This window comes from Amblyomma americanum, chromosome 1, assembly GCF_052857255.1.
Source record: "Amblyomma americanum isolate KBUSLIRL-KWMA chromosome 1, ASM5285725v1, whole genome shotgun sequence".
In the NCBI taxonomy this organism is placed as follows: domain Eukaryota; kingdom Metazoa; phylum Arthropoda; class Arachnida; order Ixodida; family Ixodidae; genus Amblyomma; species Amblyomma americanum.
The window spans coordinates 311,321,868-311,342,474 of NC_135497.1; the positions used below are offsets into that span (position 1 = coordinate 311,321,868).

At 45.6% G+C, this 20,607-nt stretch overlaps 1 protein-coding gene and 1 non-coding gene across 2 annotated transcripts; both read left to right on the plus strand.

Moving 5' to 3' along the window:
* The first annotated feature begins 11,391 nt into the window (after window positions 1–11,391).
* TRNAS-UGA (transfer RNA serine (anticodon UGA)) lies at window positions 11,392–11,465 on the plus strand. The gene has a single exon. It is a non-coding gene; the product is annotated as a tRNA-Ser (tRNA).
* A 4,374-nt stretch (window positions 11,466–15,839) lies between these two features.
* LOC144098633 (uncharacterized) lies at window positions 15,840–20,219 on the plus strand. The gene is made up of 3 exons (XM_077631426.1): window positions 15,840–16,190; window positions 17,779–17,939; window positions 20,081–20,219. The coding sequence occupies exons 1-3, from the start codon at window positions 15,919–15,921 to the stop codon at window positions 20,125–20,127; spliced, it is 480 nt and encodes a 159-aa protein (XP_077487552.1). The 5' UTR covers window positions 15,840–15,918; the 3' UTR covers window positions 20,128–20,219.
* Window positions 20,220–20,607: the final 388 nt, after the last annotated feature.

Consider the following 20,607-nt stretch of genomic DNA (forward strand, 5'->3'; position numbering starts at 1 on the left):
CGTTTGATCGATAAATACCAGCTCCAAAAGGAAGTCTGGAATATATTACTGTTTATTCCATTTCTTCGCAGTGGCGAAGTTACGGACGTGTGACTAAGGACCATCCTCATTGTGCTGTCACGTAGTGGTGACGGCATACGGACCACACCTGAAACAGACAGGCTACTGTCGTACTTCAAACGAAGCGTTTATTCTGGTGAACTTCCGCCCATAGACGAAAGAAGCTCGGCAACGGCAGTCGTCAGAATCTGAAGAGCCAAATCTGTCGGCTGCACTGTACTTAAGCATGACTCTTTTTGCTCTGTGCAACGGGTGGACGTCATCATGAAAAGTCGCGATCGGCGCAGAATCACCCACATGTTATATCTAATTTCTGCAAAGACTTGGCAGTTTCTATGAAGCCATACGCGCGATAACTCACCCCGCGTGGTTTCAAGAGGAACTATCGCGCTGGCGGCGATAAACAGAACACGCTGTATAAAAATGAATCCAACCAAACACGCGGTAAATAATGAACTTAATTCATTGCACCGAGAAGCTACATCCTGAACTATGTACCGTAAAGTTTACGATTCCGCTCCGGGGCGTTTCTGAAATGGTCGCCCTGCGGCTCCGGTAGAGAAACATTTTTTGCTTCGTCAGGCCAGAATTACCTAAGCTTTAAAACATCCGCGTCGAAGCTTTTTTTCCAATCACAAAAATTCGCCGTGCAGTCGCTCCTTAAAAAAATTGAAGCATCGCACGCGTTCCGCACCTCACGTAAGTGATCAACACGCCGGGACCTACACACAGAAGCCCGATGGTTGTGTTTGGCGGAACTTGCTGCACGCAGCAAATGTTCAAAGCAGTCAGTTTCTTTAAAGCCATCGTAAAGTCGGCGTACATACATACTAAATTCATGACTAAGCGAAACTCGAGTTTCTGAAAGTGCTCCTACCTTGATCCGTCCCGCCAGCGGAAATCTCAAACGGCGTCCCGTTGGGGGAGCGTCCCTTGCCGGAAGGCATCTCGTGCTTACTGATCTTTCTACCTTGTCCTAGGGGCCTTGCAGGAGTTTCATCGCATGAAGCGGTCTCCTGTGGGAAGAGAAAGAACCTCGCGTCATGTACTGTCTTCGTTTTTGTCTTTTCTATAACATCCTGTCAGCTTCACCTCGTGCAGGCCCTCGCTTTAGACGTCCCTTCGAAATAAGCAACGAATATATACAATCTGATACAAAATGGCTTTGTCTCCAGCAACGAATAGCTGAGCAAAGGCGAGTTGTTATCGTGCGTCGTAGTCTTGATCAAACCCCGAAGCATACGACGATAACGATTCGCTTCCGCCAATTCTCCCGGGCATTGTGTCTACCCCTCTAAATCGCTTTATGGATAACGATTGCTCGGCAGAACCCGCCGCATCTGATAAAACTCTGTGCAACAACAACACAGACGCCAAAGTGAGCGAGCAGGCACCTAGCTGCGTGAGTAAGGTTTCTGCAAAAACGCCTAAAATCTGGCTTCTCCTTCGTAAAACGAAGACTTTGAGCTTATTTTTTCTTGGTCGGCCTGGTTCACTCTTTGTAAAACGCCATAGCAGTCAGCGTAAATATTCTATTCCATCCCGTTGGAAGGAAATGAGAGCGATCAGGTTTTTTGAGCTGTTTGAGCTCGTGGTTATATCGGCGGATAATGGTGATGATAAAACCGGAAAAGGCCTTATCCTTAACGGAAGGCCGTGTCTAGCCGACGATGTGGAAAAGTTTGTTCAGACAACTCGCGTTTTAAAACCGGTGTTTAACATGGCAGGGACAAAGAAGAGCCATCTTTGTTTTCATTATTCTGCTGTCGTTTATGATGAGGAATAGGCTCCATTATAGCGAGGCCTTTAAACGGAGGCGGCAGGGCGCCGCGCGAGCAAAAGCTGCTTGGCAATGGTGACGAATGTGACCTGCAGGGCAGCTCACGTATTCAAACTCCTCAGAACAGAGCATGGTAATATGCTTCCAAGGATAAGAGGAAGTTGCTGACGTTCCGTTCTTTACGAAAACATCGCGATGCTCATTCAAACGTTGATGGTCGTTACAAAGCTGCGTCCGTTCTGTACTTTTCCTCTCGTGCCGACGGCAGTTGAAAGAACCAACCCAAAAGCACTGCGTAAACAGCACAGAAAAGAACATACACACATTTAGCTGTTTCGTTAAAAGATGCAAGCACAGTGAGTCTATAATGTCTACCTTGTTATCAAACTTTCCTACCGTGTATCAATCACTTTAGTATATGGCCAACATGGGGCACAGTAATCAAAAGAGCTAGTTGGGTGGCTTTTGATAAATCGTCGTTCCTTCCGGACAGGCAGCCTTCCTTGTCGTTCCTTCCGGACCGGCAGCCTGTGCAATAAATAGAGAATTAAAAAGCAGTCAGACGAATTAACTGCCTGGATTTGTAATGCTCACTCCCATGAACATGAGTGAGCGTTAAGAACATTTTGCAAAATTTACCGACAGTCACGGGAGTAATTAAACCTTATGATGCACTCTAAGACAATACTGTACCGCGGCTTTTACGAAACTTGAATCAAAGTCCTAAAGAACAAACGGGGTATATAAGAATGAATATAAAGCGGTATTGATGTCTGTCACATAACGCAATTTGCACTACCTTTTTATTAGTTTTTACTAAATTTTTTAAGCATCAACACAATTAAAAAATTCCAATCAGATTGTGTGTCGAATTGTAATAAACCATCGATGCCATTCCCTTTTACTGTAATAAAACGGAGAGTTGGGCCATTGTTGCATAGCGTTATAAATAAACCATAAAACAACAGGCAGAATCACAAGAAAAAGAGACACACTTCTGAAAACAGTTTTTGTTGTGTTGTATTGGACGGTGTTGTGTTGTGCTGTGTTGTATTGTCTTCAGTGTGGCATCTCATCGACGCTTGAGCAGACGCCATGCCTGTATTCGCCCTGTGTCTTTCTGGTGTTTCCATCGCTTTCCTATTGGTCTCTTTGCAACTATTCTCCTTTTAAACAACATTTTTACTTCAATATCGAGAAGAATGATTGAGAACAATGGTCCCGAAAACCAAAATGCCTGCAGTATGAATGCGTCCTCTGAAAACCTCAGAGCGTGGGGCACACATTAATCTCCAACATTCTGGGGCGTCCAAGTTTGTACGGCCGCTTTCGTCCTGGAGTGCAGCCGGATTTTCAAGCGCTTAATTCTCTACACAAAAATGTGCCCGGTATAGTGCTACTTGCTCAAAAATAATACATTCATGTTTCTCCGCAATAAACGTTCTTCGTTTAACACCTTACATGCATATTCATTCGTGCAAGAGTTAATCCCGAATTAAATGCTTACTGTAGCGTTATTAAAAAGAAAATGCTGGATGACCCAGATGTGTTATAGAGCCTTTAGGAGAAAATACATCGTAACAATTTAGACCCCCAAAAAATGGCGTGTTTCTCAATCGTTTTGACTGTTTCATTGTCTTTTTTTAGGGGGGGGAGGGGGTAGATAATTTTTATCCTCTACTACCGGGTGCACCAGATCACCGCCACCAAGAATGCTGGTTGATTTCCATCTTTACAAAATCAAGGGGCGTACATTTTGAAACCTCAGTTCGAGTTATGTACTGCACCTTGAATACGCCTGGCCTTTTCTTTTTGGTGACAATGACAGTGTGCGCTTCTCGTTCGTTCGCTTGACGCGCCTGCACCTCAGTCTGAAAGGACGTCACATCCGCACCTGTGACGAGAAGCACTTTTCTTCATGCACGAAGTGTTGTAAGGGACACGCACAGCTATCGCGCAGTTTGTAGCGCACCGAATGCGACATGTGGAGTTGAGGCTTCACTAAAGGGAGAGGAAATGAGAGCACGACGTCCATTTTTTTTACTTTCTTCATTTTAACTTTACCTTAAAGCTTGGTCGCGCGCTTACGCAAAATGCGAAGAAGCGCTGAAAAATTCTAAGCCTGAAGAAGAACTAAATTAGCTAGGACCATGCAACTTTTTATTTCTTCTTCATATTCACCTTCGGCCGAAGCTTCAAAACCTTGGCAACAGTCAGATGGAACAACATTTTGCTGAGTACTGTGCGTGTTATACGTAATCGAACCTTAACTTTGTTAAAACATCCCGCGTCCTCACAGGTGTCGCATTGTAGTCCAAGAGAAGAATTTTTTTTTCGCTTCTATTTTTTTTCTGCGGTTGCTGGAATCGGTGCAACAAGCAACAGTAGTAACCTACGTCGATAGAAAGACCCATATAAAGATCGCCCGTCATTACCACGCCTTCCTCATCAGAAAACGGTAAGGCCATGGCTTTTCCGACTTATTTCTTAATATTTTGTTTGGTCTTCGAGACCTTTCGAGGCATCGTTGCACGGGCGGCCATTTGTCCCACCTTTATAGTGATGCAACTGCGCTTCATCTACAGCAGCTAATAGTTTCCAAATTCTAGCATGGTCTCGTAGAAAAGGCTGGATGATCAACGATATTTTTCAACGACTGGTTTGGTTTGGTTTATGGGGGTTTAACGTCCCAAAGCGACTCAGGCTATGAGAGACGCCGTAGTGAAGGGCTCCGGAAATTTCGACCACCAGGGGTTCTTTAACGTGCACTGACATCGCACAGTACACGGGCCTCTAGAATTTCGCCTCCATCGAAATTCGACCGCCGCGGCCGGGATCGAACCCGCGTCTTTCGGGCCGGCAGCTGAGCGCCGTAACCACTCAGCCACCGCGGCGGCTTTTTCAACGACTTCTAAACGTTTATTTATTCTCTTGGCTGAAAGTCTAACTGGGTGAGCATGCGCAGCCATTTGCTTATGGATAAGAAACCCAACAAGTGCACTCAATACATGTATCAAAGTAGGATATGAACCCCAACCACCGAACTTGGTTGGCCTAATGATTAGGGGAATCCGCCAAGGTGGAGTAGATTTGTAATAAGGGAGTAATTTCTCAGTGGCACCCACCAACGCTCAGACATAAAGCTACAAAAGAAAGCTATACAGCCTCTAGAGAAATTTCGTAGTTAAAGAAAAATTCGTTCTGATCTGTGTTTTGAACCCTGGATCGCCGCTTAACTGGAACAGTGGCTCTATCAACTATCAACAGAAAAGGATTCAAAATGTCACCTGTGTTGTATCTGGACTATTTGTTCTTTCATGTCACAAGGTAAAATATGTTTTTCTTTTCGTAAGGGCACCTGGGAATGCTATCAAGTTCAGTGGTTGAAAAAAATTTACTCGAAATGTTCGGTTGTGTAATAAAAGGCGAAGTATATTTTTCTACCGCCGGCTACTAAGAGCTTAGGGCAAAAGAAAATTAGAGAAACGTGTACTAGACGCTTTCAGTTTTCGTGTTTCTCATTAATGTTCTATCTTGCTTTACAAAAGTGCTCACAAAGCTAGACTTTTTAAAAATCTCTTTTGAGAGGCTTTCATCTCGGTTTGAATGGTCTGCACGCATCAGAAGATAAAATATTCCTATTGTCTTCCTCATGAAAAAATTTAACAGTGGCTTAGCTCGGCTATGCCAGGATATATGTAGCGTGAGCAGCAATTTCGCTCTCCTTCTCAATGGCTATACAACTCTGGCAAACGCCCCGCTATATGTATGCCCCCACTGATACCTCTGCGCATGCGCACAATATGAGAAGCGCTATCAAACGGCTCCGGCGCAGCATCAGATATGGCTACTGCACTAGTGAGGCATACAGCTGGGCACGCGTCGCCGCCAACGCGTCTGCCGTGGCTATGACTCTACTCTGGAATGCGCATACCGGCGAGGCGCGCGCGGCGGCAGCGGCGCGCCAGCTGCGCGCCCTGTGACGTCACTGCTCCTTGCGCATGCACACCACGGCTCTCCAGGAGCCACGCGAAACGTCTCAACCTCGGCCAGTGTAGCTCACGCTACAAAACTTTTATTCCAAATTAAAGGTCACGTCATTTCATTCGAGAACGCAGAAACACAATTTGGAAGCAATCTGCAATGTGATAAAAATATAGAATGAAAATATATGCAGTACGCAGTTAATGGTCTTCTGTACTGCATACACGTCCTTGTATTTAATTCTTTTTTTTTTCAAAAGTATTTGCACACAAAATGCGAAATTTTACGATGACGCCATCGCTGACGTCGCTTCTGGCCAGCCAGAAAATACATTTTCCGACCGCCATCACTGATGTTCAGGTGGCGGGTTGGACTATTGATAAACAATGTATGATGAAAAGGCAGGCACATGCATAGGAAAGAACCAGCTCAGCAATGTGCACATACCTTCCCCTATGAGTAGCAGCCTCATCAGCATAAACATTTGTAGCAGAGCGATGCGTATGTCCCCTCCATACACTGCGTTGTGTGACGTGCACCCATGTTATTGAGCGGCGACTCGGTTGATGGAAAGAGCTGCAAGCGTCAAGAGCCTTCCATAAGTAAGTCGTTTCCACCCGTACATATCTTACAACTATACTTACATTAGGGGCGCTTTCCGACACCTGTGGCGACGTTTTTTTTTAAATTAAGCAGCCGAAAATTCTAAGACGTCGTCGAATGTATTGTTCAGCGGGTGATCCCAAGACCAAAATAGAGGATAGAGTGTATTTGCTTTACCTACATCTAATTATACACTGCAAGAGCACCTTTATCATTTCGATGAACCCGCTAAAGCTATAGAAAAGGTGATAGAGGAGTTTGTTGCCTCCGTGTTAATAGAACGGTCCCTCCTCATTTATTTTATTTTGTGATGCAATCTGGAGGCCCTCAGCTTCCAGCTTGCAGCTAAGAGGCCCCCATACGATGAACAGGCATTGAATAAATGTTCAGCCTCCTTGTCCTCGCAGTTCATAGTGCGTTTGTACGTTCTGAAGGCAATAAATTTTCCACTATCGTGGACATTCCCCATGAGCGCACCCGCGTGTCCTTCTAGACTTTGGTTGTATGCTCTATAGTAGCACCTAAAGTTGACTAAAAGTCTGACCGAAGCAGCAAGTGCCCCTGAAAGGAAGCTCTCTAGCCAATGGCCTTAACCTGTTCTCGTGACATCGCAGTTAATCTGGTTAATCCGTGGTCAATCCTCTTACAGTCGCAAGCCACGTGCGTACACGTTATCAGGTTCGAGGGGATTAACCGCGACGTCATAACAATCGGTTGGCATCATCGGCTGCAAGGTTTCCTTTGAGGGGCATTTGCTGCTTCATTCTTGAGTTGTATCCGACTGTAGTGTTTAAGCATAGAAGCACTTGCATTGACGGCAAAACAACCTATGGTATAGGTTCATCGGTGACGTAGGTACTGTCGCCATTAAAAAAGATTAGGACTAGTGGCGTCTTACCGGTGCGGCAGATCTCGGCGCTGCGGCTACGAACACGCTGATAGAAAAGTGCCAAGTGTTTTCGCAAAGCACCAGCTGCAAACGCCAATGCCCAATGGAACACGTGAAACCTACGCCTCATTACAATGGATTTCTGTTTTAATGAACAATGCCAACGCGAAAATACTACAGCGGTCATCTGCATGTATTCAGTATACAGTACCACTCGACCGATCATATCAGCACATTCGCATAAGCACTCATCCCATCTAAAATAAATACGCGACAGTCGAATTTCCCAGTCATGGTTTTTATTCGTTGCGGAAGCAACGAAAGCCAGCCAGTGGATGGCAACGCTTGGAGTCGGCGCGAAGAACCAGAAGAGCAAAAAAAAAAAACGATTAGTCTGAATACAATTACATTCATCAGCGTGCAACTGCACAGAATTAGCGGCAAATCAGTTCGCGTTATATCTGCATCTTTCCTTTGCTGCCGCCTTCGCCGGAACCAACGTTTTAAGCTGGAAAAAGAACGTGGTACACGGTGGCCAGCAGCTGCCTGTTAACAGCTGTGACACCGCTGTTAATGCCGCCTTTAGTTTCCCTCGCCTTGACACGAGTGCAAGCAAGGTGGGCGGCTAATTAAGCGGTGTTATGCGTTAAAATATTCTGGTGAAAATTATCAGCTCGCGTTAATCGGCAGAGCTTTGACACAAAGCGTGAGCAAAACAGAAATATAAAAACAGTGATATTTAGAGCAGAGATATCAGAAAGCAAAGCAACAAAATGCATTACGAGACGTCCTAGTGTAGAGGCAGACAACGAGACCGCCATGAGGAAAATCGTCACCGGTATACGCTAGCATCTTCCAAAAAAAAAAAGAGTACCTTTATGTGTTTTTCGGCCCCATCAAGTTTCACTTAGCCTGAGCACTATATTTAACAAAAATGTCCGACCGTGACCTCATTGATTAGTGTTATTGTGTAGGACTGGGTCTGCAGTACTCAAGAAAATATTGTTTTTATCTGTGCTCGGAAAATCGTTGGAACTTTCCTTGGGAATCATCAGAATTTGCGTTGCACAGAGCTGCATGACGGCGATCGTTTTGTTGCCGCATTTTGGTTGCCCAATCGCCCCGAGGATGACTGCGACATGCAGTTGCCTCAAGCTGCCTTGAGCCGCGCCTTGCTTGATTAAGACGCGTCAGGCTCCTCTTGTGCTGGCACAGCAAGCGTTGTACAGAACAGCTGACACATCGGCCGGCGCAAAGCCCGCGTCAGCGCGGCGGGCTTTAATTGAGCCTTAAAGGAGCCGGCGATATACCTGACGCAGGCGGGCAGTCTACTTCCTAAGGGGCTTTTTGGATGTCAGGTAGTCACTGCGAGGAAGGGTTTGATGCAATCTTAATGTTTTATGTTCTTTAGATGTTGACCCGCATGCAAGTAAGAATGCACCTACCATGATTCTAAACTGCTCTCCCGCGATGCTCACGCCACGTAAACAGACTATTTCGCCTGAAACGTCACCTGCCGGGAGGGAAAAGCTTCGCGCACCCCGCAGCTTTCAAACGGGTTCTTTGCACTCTGTTCCTTAGATCTGTGGGCAAGGCAATCTCTATTTTAATTTTTTGTTGGACTGCCCGTCACCTAAGGAACGTTTCTCAGATTATTTTTTTTTTGATGCGGTACCCACAAACAAATGAGCGTAAACACAACAACAAACCACACACTCCAACTCTTATATTCGTTCCTTAATCGGGGAAAAACAAAAGCAGTGCTCCCGCTTCACTGCTGCAAATTATTACGAGCAGCAGCGGCTACCGGTGCTTAAGCACGCGTGCATGCCACACCTGCCATCTGGACCGCGAAAGAGTGCGCACAGTTCTTTCTAGCTTAAGAAGAGGAAGCATTGCGTTCTTTTCTTTTTCTTCTCACGCAGAGACAACTCGTAGACCCGCAGAGTACAGGGAGCTCGAAAGCAAACTTCACCCACCAGATGAAGGCAGAAACTTGGATGTCGCGGCAGTTGAAAGCACGAACGGCCGTTGTGGAATCCGGATGTGTCAGCCTACCGCCAACGCAGTTTATACAAAGGCGGCATCGCAGCGCTCTAACTCGCTCGCTGCATATCGCTGCATTTTCAGCACCACTTGCGAACTGAAAACAAAAACGCGATAATCAAGCGGGATTTTATCGGGATCATTGTTAGGATGAAAGTGGCCTTCGCTTCGTTTGGAAAGCAGAAAGTGCATGTGTCATCTTACAACGGTTTTAGTAGGGTTGACGACATCGCTATACCTGTCGAGCTATAAGTTCTGCTTTTGTTCGCTCGAAGAATTGAATTTCAAGCAGTCGGTAACCTTCTACGAATTGTGGTTAAAACTTAAATCTTTAGTCCACAGGTGCATAACTCGTTACGTAAGAGAGATAACAAAAAGAAACGTGCATGCAGTCCTTTGATAAGGAATATTATTCAACTGGAAAGAAGAGTAGGCTGGTGTAAAAAAAAAGCAACAGAGCAAACGCGATTTGGCTGCGTCTAGCGATATGGCAGATCTAAGCATTGAACTGAGGTCTCTTACGAAACGATCCAAATTCAAGTTATATAATGTTACCATGAAATGGTCACTATGACAATCATCTCAAAAGTTCTGAAAGAACTTGACAACTGCAAAGGAAAAACAAACTGAAGATGGCCACGGAACGTGGAGCTACAAATGTTAAGACTGAAATCTGCGATATTTTCAACGAATATTTTGCAAGTGCGTTCAGTGAAGATGACAACCGGACTGTGGATGTCAGGCTTCATCATGAAAGTCCTGAGATTGGGGGCATAAACCTATCGATAGAAGGCATATTGGCACATTTGCTGGAACTATCACTCGTTGTGTTTAAAAATTTCTCGTGTCGATGGAAAGATAGCTTGCACAAAAAAAAGACATTCACAAGGGAGTGCGCAACCAACCTTCCCATCGTCATGAACCAACTTGCCCAGCAATGCATACTGCTGAACTATATTTCTGAACTGGTTTGGTTTAACGGGGTTCAACGTCCCAAAGCGACTCAGGCTGTGAGAGACGCCGTAGTGAAGGGATCCGGAAATTTCGACCACCAGGGGTTCTTTAACGTGCACTGACATCGCACAGTACACGGGCATCTAGAATTTCGCCTCCATCGAAATTTTACCGCCGCAGCCGGGATCGAACCCGCGTCTTTCGGGCCATCAGCCGAGCGCCATAACCACTCAGACACCGCGGTGGCTCTATTTCTGAACTATATATATATACATATACATATATATATATATATATATATATATATATATATATATATATATATATATATTAAGGAAGCCAACAGTCACCGAAACTAATGCACATAGGGGAATGTTTCTAATCTGTTTTTTTATATAATTAGTAGTGGCAATTAATCGCTGTTTAAAGAAAATTACTTATAAAGCAGCAGAAAAAACAACCATGCCGCCGGTGGGATCCGAACCAACGACCTCCGAATATCGCGTCCGGTGCTCTTACCAACTGAGCTACGGCGACGGCTGTCCAATCTGCTGCTCTCGTGGGTATTTATGTCTTACTTGTAAGTGAACCTTGAGAGTGTTCACCAGCGCCACCCCCGTCCATAGCGGTTGACGTAGCACGTCCTGTAATACCGCGAATGTGACGTAGAACGTCATCTAACGGCGAGGGCGGAAACTGTGCGAGAGCCCTCTTATGCTACCTATGGCATCAAGACTGCCAGAACCGAGACCCTCGTTAAGCTATTAGCAGACAAGGCATATGAAATGAGGGGCTCGTTTGACAAACATATTAAGGAAGCCAACAGTCAACGAAACTAAGGCACATAGGTGAATGTTTCTAATCTGTTTTTTTATATAATTGGTAGTGGCAATTAATCGGTGTTTAAAGAAAATTACTTATAAAGCAGCAGTTAGATGACGTTCTACGTCACATTCGCGGTATTACAGGACGTGCTACGTCCACCGCTATGGACGAGGGTGGCGCTGGTGAACACTCTCAAGCTTCACTTACAAGTAAGACATAAATACCCACGAGAGCAGCAGATTGGACAGCCGTCGCCGTAGCTCAGTTGGTAAGAGCACCGGACGTGATATTCGGAGGTCGTGGGTTCGGATCCCACCGGCGGCATGGTTGTTTTTTCTGCTGCTTTATAAGTAATTTTCTTTAAACACCGATTAATTGCCACTACAAATTATATAAAAAAAACGGATTAGAAACATTCCCCTATGTCCCTTAGTGTCGTTGACTGTTGGCTTCCTTAATATGTTTGTCAAACGAGCCCCTCATTTCATATGCCTTGTCTGCTATATATATATATATATATATATATATATATATATATATATATATATATATATATATATATATATATATATATATATATATATATATATTCACGTCCTTACTGACATCCTCCCACTGACTCGTGTCTTTTATTGAATCGCGTTAAGCTCTGCCTTCCCACAAGTGCATATGCTTCTCTGACAGCAATTGCATTTGTATTTGTTTATTTCCTTGTACTCTAAGCGTATTTTCCTCTACTGAATGCCATTCTCTTCTTACATGCATTTTTATAGCGTCAGCTCTACTGGTCGCGTTTCGAGCCTCCGAGTTAAGCTGATTCGGCGCATAGAATCCAACATGGCGGCCTCCATAGCAACGACATTGTATTAGAGCGTTAAGCTCTATTTCTCGCGTTTCTAGCCTCCGCGTTATACTACATATACATTGAGACTGATGCAGCAAACTGTGGTACCGGACAAAAATACGGCAACGAACGCCAATTTATTAATCTCGTTTTGCTTACATGAATTCCAGAATGTTCTCCTATGTACGCTTGCCAGAATTATGTTGTGGTGATTGCGCACTGTTTTATGCAGCAAATAAGCTTTGGCCAGGTCACTGCTACGTCTCCGTGACGATATAGTTGCTGTCGCCATCGAGAAAAACCTACGCCCCTTTGCAGAAAGGATGATTGGACGATTTGCCATACCGTCGTCGTTGGGCGTACCGCATTAGAGCGAATTAAGCGCCCCTTTCTTCAAGAGAGGAATAGGGAAGAGAGGGTTGTGTGTTCCTCACGCGCAAAACAGCTTTGATTCAGGACTTCACTGTTTTTGTCCCAGAGATCGTCCTGAAAGAATTATTGGTGGATAAATCTGTATCCAGGCGCTGCTTACATTTTTATTAATATGGCATCATAACGCTGGTCTGTAAAAGGTTTCGCAAACGCTATCTTTGTTCGAGATAAAATATACTGTCGGAAAAGTAACGGAGGCCTATGCGTTCGTTTGCCTCTTTATTTCGATCACCCCTTCGAGCTTTATATGCGCCCATGTTTGAACACTTCCTGTGTTCCATACTCGTTTCCTGCACGTCGCGTGCGTAGCATTATGCGGTGAGAGCAGTTTCACGAAGTCCGAAGCAATGACAAGCAGCCGACGTGACGTGAAGACTCGAACATACGCTGTTTACAAAGCCGGAGGCTGTTGAGTTTTCACGCAAGACAAGTACGCTGGATAACGGTCTCCATTGACACAAGGAAATTATTTATTTTTCGCGGGCGGTAGCTCTATATGCGTGCAGTACCAGGCTCACATGCCGCAGCAATGAATATACTGTCGTAATGGGAAATACATGTCGGTAGTTATGGCTGGAGCTCGTTTAGGCGCATCGAGGGAGGCATAATTGTATTCCTGAGACCTTTTAATCGCTTCTTGACCGGATACTCGTATTAAACTTTCCTTGGGGCTGAATATATTGTCCAGGAAGGAACTAAAAATGAAGGGACAGCAGTAGACTCCATGAATTACCACTTCTGTCCATTCAGGCAGCTGACATTTACTCTTGCCTGAAAAATTGGGGTCTGCGTTCGTAATACTGTCAACGGGAATGTTGTACAACACCACGAAAAAGTTGCCGTCCAGGATATCTGCAGCTAGATACATTACGCAGCTTTTAAGCATGAAATACTTTCAGCTCCCGTTCTCGGCATACTGAGGCAAACATCGTTCTAAGTTGAAAGATATCATGAGATCGAACTAGAAAGACATAAAAGCTCTACTTATTGAAAACACTCCAAACACTTCCCTTACTAATTGGGTGGAGCGGGAAAAAATCTTATGCTTATAGTAAAAAGTGGGATTCTCTCCGCCGGCGGCGCATAATTCCATTTGGCGATTCGTAGTGTCACCCTGAAGTCGCGAAGCAGAACGATGTCCGTAGAGGTCTAGTCAGAACTGGGGATCTGAATCCAAATCGGCCAGCGAAAAATGCTGTTCCTCGTCGCAGAGCAAGAAAACTTGCTTCGGATCACCAAACTGACTACGTCATTAGACCACTCGGCCATCTCCACAGCCTCTTGCGCCGCTCATTTAACTGGCACCCTCTCGCGCTGTGGTTTAGATATAATCGTCATCATCGCTGTTCATCCGTTATATTGGCGCTACGTAAGTTTGCAAAGACCGCTAAAAGAATAATTCGGCACAGACACTTAACACTGCTTACGTGTGGGAATGCGAAAGCATTACTCTCCCTGGGTGCACTGACACCCACTCGCAAACACATAACCCACACGCACACCACCCACAAACACATACGCGCTCATTACACCACCACGAACGCTGTACGAGGAACGGTTGCATCACAGTTTTGAAAGGAAAGTCTGACAAGGTATAAAATTCAAGGTAGGTATGTCGTCGGTTCGAACCTCTGTCGCAAGCTAGCCTCCCATTTAACTAGCACATGTATGCAAGTTATATGCAACGATAAATCGTATGACACCACCCGGAACGCTGTGCGACAAAAAATTGCGGCGCAATTTTGGAACGAATGTCAGGGAAACTATTGCCACATGGAGGTCGGCCAGTGGCGAGTATATATTGACAAACGACATGTATAGGACTGTCTAAAGTGGAGGGGCTCGGCTTGCTGTGTGCGTCATATGGGAGGCTGATGACGTCATCATTTTTTCTTGCCATCGCTAGGATTTTTTGTACCGTCTGCAAGTACACACACGCCGCCGGCTTTTCTCGTAATGGGACTATTAATGCATTAAAATATAAATAATTAAGTGCCGTATTGAAGGATTCCGGATTGATTTGTACCAACCGGTGTCTTATTGCACGACCTCGACCGCATTTATTGCAGCAGCGTCAAAGGGCGGGTCGACACAGCGGCGGTGGTGTCCGGCTGAAGCGAATGTGGACACTGGAGTCCGGCATGAACTTGGTGTAGAATACTCTCCAGAGCAAATAAAGTTTTTCAGTCGCTCACTCCCAGCGTGATGCGTAGCATGTGTGGGCGCCACCTCCTCTTCGGCACATGATGAGCGCTGACCACACGAGTCACGGCACACAAACAGCGGCGAAAGAAGAGCATTCTGTCGCTCACTATGAAAGGCTAAGAACTTGTTGTTGTTGAAAATATGTAATAGGAAAAACGGGTTTATGGAAGAGGATATTAGTGGTTGAGTCCTCAGTCCAGGGCTCCGATGGCGAGGGCTATTGACCTGGCTCGTTCGACGAACGTTTTTTGCTCCTCGAGGTGCGGGTCTCATACGAAAATAATTAAGTCACCTTTTTGCGCGCAGAACTTGCGTTGCGCCTGAAATGATTTCGGGTCAATAGCGCATAGTTTACGTGGGCTGGTGTATATCATCGTTTGGAGATATCGGAGATGGCACTCTTTTGACTAATTGAGCCCTTAAGCAGGGCTCGGAAGCGTTTGTCTCTCAATACGGAGTAGCTGGAGTATGTTTGAGGTGCAAGGTAGCGATTAGGTATAGCGATGAGGATCAGTGCCAAGGATCAGTGAGGACGATAAGGATCAGTGTTCAGTGCCAAGCCAGGAAAGAACAGCTAAGTCCGAACTGAGTGCATTTCACGGCAAAGATACCTCTTTCCCTGCCTCTCTTCTTCTGACCACAATATTCCTCTTTATCTACTGCTTTTTCCAATCCTTAGTTTGCCTCTAAGCTCACCAGGACACAAAAGCCGAAGGCCTCCAGGAAACATAAAGTAAGAGAGGCTGAGAGCTTCGCGAGAAAGTATACCAAGCCTTTCATCTGCTTTTCTCATTTTTAACAGAGCTCCCGTGGAAACCTAATTATTCGTTCGCAGTTGTTGTTGACCTTACCAACAAAAAATGGCACACACCCACACTCTTCTTTGTTCCTCTACGTCTTCTTCTTCATCTTCTTTATGGAAGCCTACATAGATAACATTCCAACTATGAGTGTCTCCGGAGAACAACAGAAGCTTGCGGACGGGAGGAACACCGAGGTTCCGCGATTGCAGGCGTAAAATGAATTCCTGCATTGGGATAAATCGCGTGTCCCGGGACCTCGGAAATGTTGGCGAATTGTGTCCTTGCGCACGCGCAAAGCGAACGGGAAGGAGAAGAAAAAGAGGGGCTCCGGTATTCTCCTCCAGCCGCGCGAGACATAGAACGCACGCCATCTTTATTTCGAACCGTTTTTCGATGATGCGTTGCAGACCTATGTGCGTCCACCAAAGCTCTCCTGACCGGCCCACTGCTCAGCTCCATCGCCCTCATTCCGGTCTCCACCTTGCGATGCAGGATGATCATGGTCAAGGAGCTAAATGCTGCCGTGAGGGCCGCCGGAACATCGCAACCCGCGTCTGGCGGCCAGCGGGGGAGCCACCGGCCGCTGAGGTCGCCAAGCGCTTCGGGGACTCGGTCCGACGCCTCGCCCTTTACTTCGGAGAAAGAGGCGCTGACGACTACCACCACCACGACCACCGCAAAGGGCGCTTGGGCTCCGAGAAGCGCGTATGCGGGAATACATACTGCCGGGCGCAGCGGCCAGCCGTCCCCCCAGAGACAGGCAAGGTGAGCTTGCTTCTCGCTGGTTTGCTTTGGTGCTCTGTTCGAATTCTCCTGTCAGGTGCTTGTCCGAACCTAGGAAGTGTGCCAGGAAGTCTCCAGATACTCACACATTAAGTTTTGATGTTACTTGCCCGCCAAGAGCTCAGCGTGCTCACACAAGATGCAGCTATCGGTCATCGGACACAGATTGCGAATACCATCTAAAGCTGTAAACCTGCACGAGTCCAAATCTAATGGCGAATACGTTCCCACCGTAAATATAAATGATGACCGCTTGTTCCACCATGTGATTCAATGAGTGCTTGTATGGGCGCCTGCAGCAGGCGTCAAAACTTTGTTTCAGCATTCTTTGAGTCAAAGCAAGGTTTCAGAATGCTCGTTCGTAAAGCGTGGTATACGGAACTTTAGCTTTACGACAAGCGCAGCAATTTCCCCCTTTCTGATGTCAAAATTTAATGCTGCTCAATAACTGAGAACTGGGCTTCACCTATCAAACGGTTGAGAAAAGTTGAAAGTGGTCATTTATCTATGCCGAATGAGTTTGGTGAAAACAGAAAAGTGACTTTGCCTGTAGCAGTGAGTAAATTCTGTGGGCAGCTCTTTGCAGCTTTCATAGAGGCGCCGGTAGCGCGAGTGCTCCCGCTTTCCACATATCGGCATCCCTGAATAGTTATTTTATCTGGAAACGGACCTGGTGCTGCCCATACTGCAATCCTGACGCCTCAACAAACAAGGCTACGATTTCCGCGTGGTTATCAATGATGGTTCTTCAGTAAAATTACGCTTAGCTGATTAGCCACTGTAATCCGGTCTCCTTCGCCAAAGCTCCGCGAATTCGTTGCATAACGAATAGAGACCGAAGAACGGCAACATGTCGAAAGGCCACCGCACACCCATAAGACTGCCATCTTGGTCTTGTGCAGTGCTGTCACATGCGTAACAATTCTCCGAAGATTAATACGTGTTAGACGAATTAGGTATTGTAGGGCGGCGAAGTGACATCATTAAATTTTTGCACAAGTTTGAGTGCTCTAAAGTAAATTCCCCGTAATTTCTAAAGAAATAAAATTGTCTAAGATGAACTAATGACATAAAAGTCTTGTGCACATCACTTGAAATGAACTTGAATGGAGATTAGGAAATACGAGTGTACGATCAGTTTTCGCGCGAAGCAAAGTCTTTAATCCTTACATTTGGAGTTGGTGGTGAGATAGACCGCATAATACTAAATACTTCTAATTTTTTTTTCACTGATAATGATTGTAAATGTGCAGTTGTTATTGTTACAACATTTGATATAACACAACCGAGGCCAATTAGAGATGTCGTCAATTCTTTAATCACACATCGTCACTTCCTTGACCTTCCTCATCCAATTCACCTCATCGGTCAACAGCTTTCACAAAACCTAAATTCACTGCTTACGCAGAATTTTACCATCCTGTACTCTTGAGTAAGATTGAATAAGCACTAGTGCTTGTTTATGTGCGTTTACGAACTCGGAATTCATTGTGCCTTTTCGTTTACCCAATATTCTTGCTCACATATCATCGGCTGCAGCCAATAACTGAGTTTTCGAACCCCTTTCCAGTGGAGCAAGACATCGGCTGGGGCCCCACGCATCGCCACCTGTGTGGTGCAGACTCCTCAGGCAAAGGTCCCGGCTGCCATCACTTCATCATGGTGGCCGAGTTCCTGCACCTAGGAGCGCGTCCGGTAGCGGTGCTGCTGCTGCCCCTGCCAGCCGCTTCCGTAAGTGGCGCTCACAGCCGCATGCGCAGTACTTCCTCCCGCGCAGTTGTTCAGCTGACAACGCAACCGCAAACGCCATTCTTGACGGTACACCATGAGCGTATTCGTGGCGCATGGTATTATGCAAGCTATATGAAAATTGTTGGTATCTGCAGCTCAACAAATCACAAAGATAATGTGTGCCAGGTAAATATATTTGGTGGCTAGTTTTTTACATCGACCTAGCGATGTGAGGTGAACGTTGATATGCACGAAGTAGCAGTTCTTAAATGCGTTATTAGGCCACAGAAACGATACAAATTTACTTTGCGAATCTTCAGTGCATTTATTGCCGCATTACTGAGTCCCTGCTGCTAATTAATAAGCAGTCACTTTAGGCGCAACTGTTTTCTTAGAAGGGTATGTATATGTAGCAATGACAACATATTGCAAGGCTTGGTGTCAACAAACCCTGTCCTGTTTACCATGTAAGTATCCAAAATAAATGCGCGTTATATGTTGCGGCTTATCAGGAGCTCACTGTTAGAACTAAAGCACATAGAGAGGCGGAGACAGCCGCTAGCGGTCGTCCTTCTTATTTACGGCGCTGTATTTGTGTTTATCTGAAGCTACTGCATTCCCAAACAGTATCCCATTTCACCACGTCTCTATAGTCTACCTAAAGACATTACCTGTCGATAGCAACGTAGAGTTGAGGCTTATGTGCAGTTCATTCGGACAGTCGTCCAAGAACATGGGTAATAAGGCATATGTAATCTAGAGCAAAGCGAATAGTGCAAAGGAAGAACTTCAATGTTTAGTGGACACGCGAAAACAACGTAGTTTTATTTCTGAGTCTTTCAGGGAAGCATGAAAGCAGACCTCGCCACGTGGCCCGAATGAAAGAAAGGTAGCGAATCCGGCTTCTCGCTGTTTCCAGTCGCGCTTTGTCCAGAGCATCCTGCCTTAATCTATGGCTACCACATCATACCCAGAATAATTGTATCGTTTATTGTGGCAGGTGCCTCATGACCTCTGAGCAGCTGTTACGTACAACACACCCCTGAGGCTAGGAAACGCTGGTGTTCACCCTAAAGCGGTGATCACGGAGTTTTTTAAGGCGACAGCCTTAGGGCCATCATGTTGGACAGGATTTGTGCGTCCTCAGAAATTGTACGTTCCACCTATCAATCAAATAAAATGAAAGATGAAGAAACGTCGGCGGGGATGGGACAGGAGCCCACAATGGGCAGAACCTAACGCATTAGCAATAAATCGCCTTAACAACTCGGCCACTTAGTCCGACGGAAAGAGGATGTTTTAGAAGGCATTGGTCGTAACTTATAACCGGATATAGCGAACACATCGGATATAACAAAGGTATAGTAAGTTGTAACGTGACGCCGAAATTACTTCGAGAATCGTGAGGTGATCGTACAGGACAACAGAAATTCTTTCCTTTTGTTGGGAAGAAGTTGGCTTAAGTGCTCTTCAAATTTGTTTCTTATTGACGTCCCAAATTCGAATCGGGTGGCGAGGAAATTTTTAAATGGAAATTTTTCGCCAATTATTGAGCATATTACTTCTGGAGAAATATTAACAGTGCCATAAAAAAGCCACCAAATCAGATTTTAATGAGGTGAAAAGTTGGGTGGAGTGTCCTACTCATCTGCAAAAAACTCACGCTAGATACTTTGTCCAAGAATTGATAAGAGTCGCGGAACACTCATCTGCGTCGCCAATTCTTCAGAATACTTGACAGTTCTTTCTAAACTTTCATGACGGCTGCAAGAATAGCATGAAGCGGCCACGTAGAGTACTGGAAAAAATAACGGCAAGATGCAAAGCAGCGAACCTGCTTGCATACTGAAGAATACTTTCGTTCCACTTGTGCAGAACATGCAGTATTCAAGAATGTGAGTGGAGAAACCTCTTGCGTTGAGGTTTTAGGGTGGAGTGTAACTGAAGGAGCAGCGGGCATTTTCGAAGGTGTTTCACTCTGACGGAAGCTATACCTCAGTGTCTCATTTAGTATGAACCCAAAGGTGTTTCCGAAATTCCTGATGAAAAGTGTGCTGTGTTGAACGCAATTTCTAAGTGACTATGTTCGGGGTCCCTCTTGTTGATTCACAACCCTCATTCACGTTTTCTCTCATTTGCAGACTGCGTCCTGCAGAGTTCTGCGAGTCCTGATGCTTCGCGGACATAGCCTGCGGCAGTTTAGATATTCTAATTTGATATTTTTTTTATATTGGTGCATTGGTTAAGATTAGCAGCAGTGTTGTAATTAATTAAATCAAATAACGCATTGCGGTCTCTTCATTCCTTTCGCGGCCTAGCAGCCCTCTGCGAGCGCTTATGTGCCGTTGTTTTTGCAGAGGCAGAGAATTTTGCAAGGAAACTAAGTAGACCGATTAGTTCAGCTGCAAACCTCCGACCAATATCACTTCCTCCCTGTATCGGAAAGGTTATGGAGAGAATGGTGCTCGCAGTACTACCTCAGCTAGAGTGACATCTATAACTCTTCCGTCACCTGCCCCTACACTCAATTGCTTCCGCAAGCACATGTGGTGCCGTGCTGTGGCTGCACGATTATACAAAAAGGCACATGCAGCCCCTGCGCTCTCCAGCTACATACTACTGTGGGTGTGGTCATCAATGGGTTTTCGACAATATCTCCCACAGCGCA

Excerpts from the sequence above, each read along its gene's own strand:
- LOC144098633 (XM_077631426.1), top strand. The coding sequence starts at position 15,919 with ATGATCATGGTCAAGGAGCTAAATGCTGCCGTGAGGGCCGCCGGAACA. Across the intron at positions 16,191-17,778 it reads TCCCCCCAGAGACAGGCAAG|TGGAGCAAGACATCGGCTGG; the intron begins GTGAGCTTGCTT and ends ACCCCTTTCCAG. Across the intron at positions 17,940-20,080 it reads TGCCCCTGCCAGCCGCTTCC|ACTGCGTCCTGCAGAGTTCT; the intron begins GTAAGTGGCGCT and ends TCTCATTTGCAG.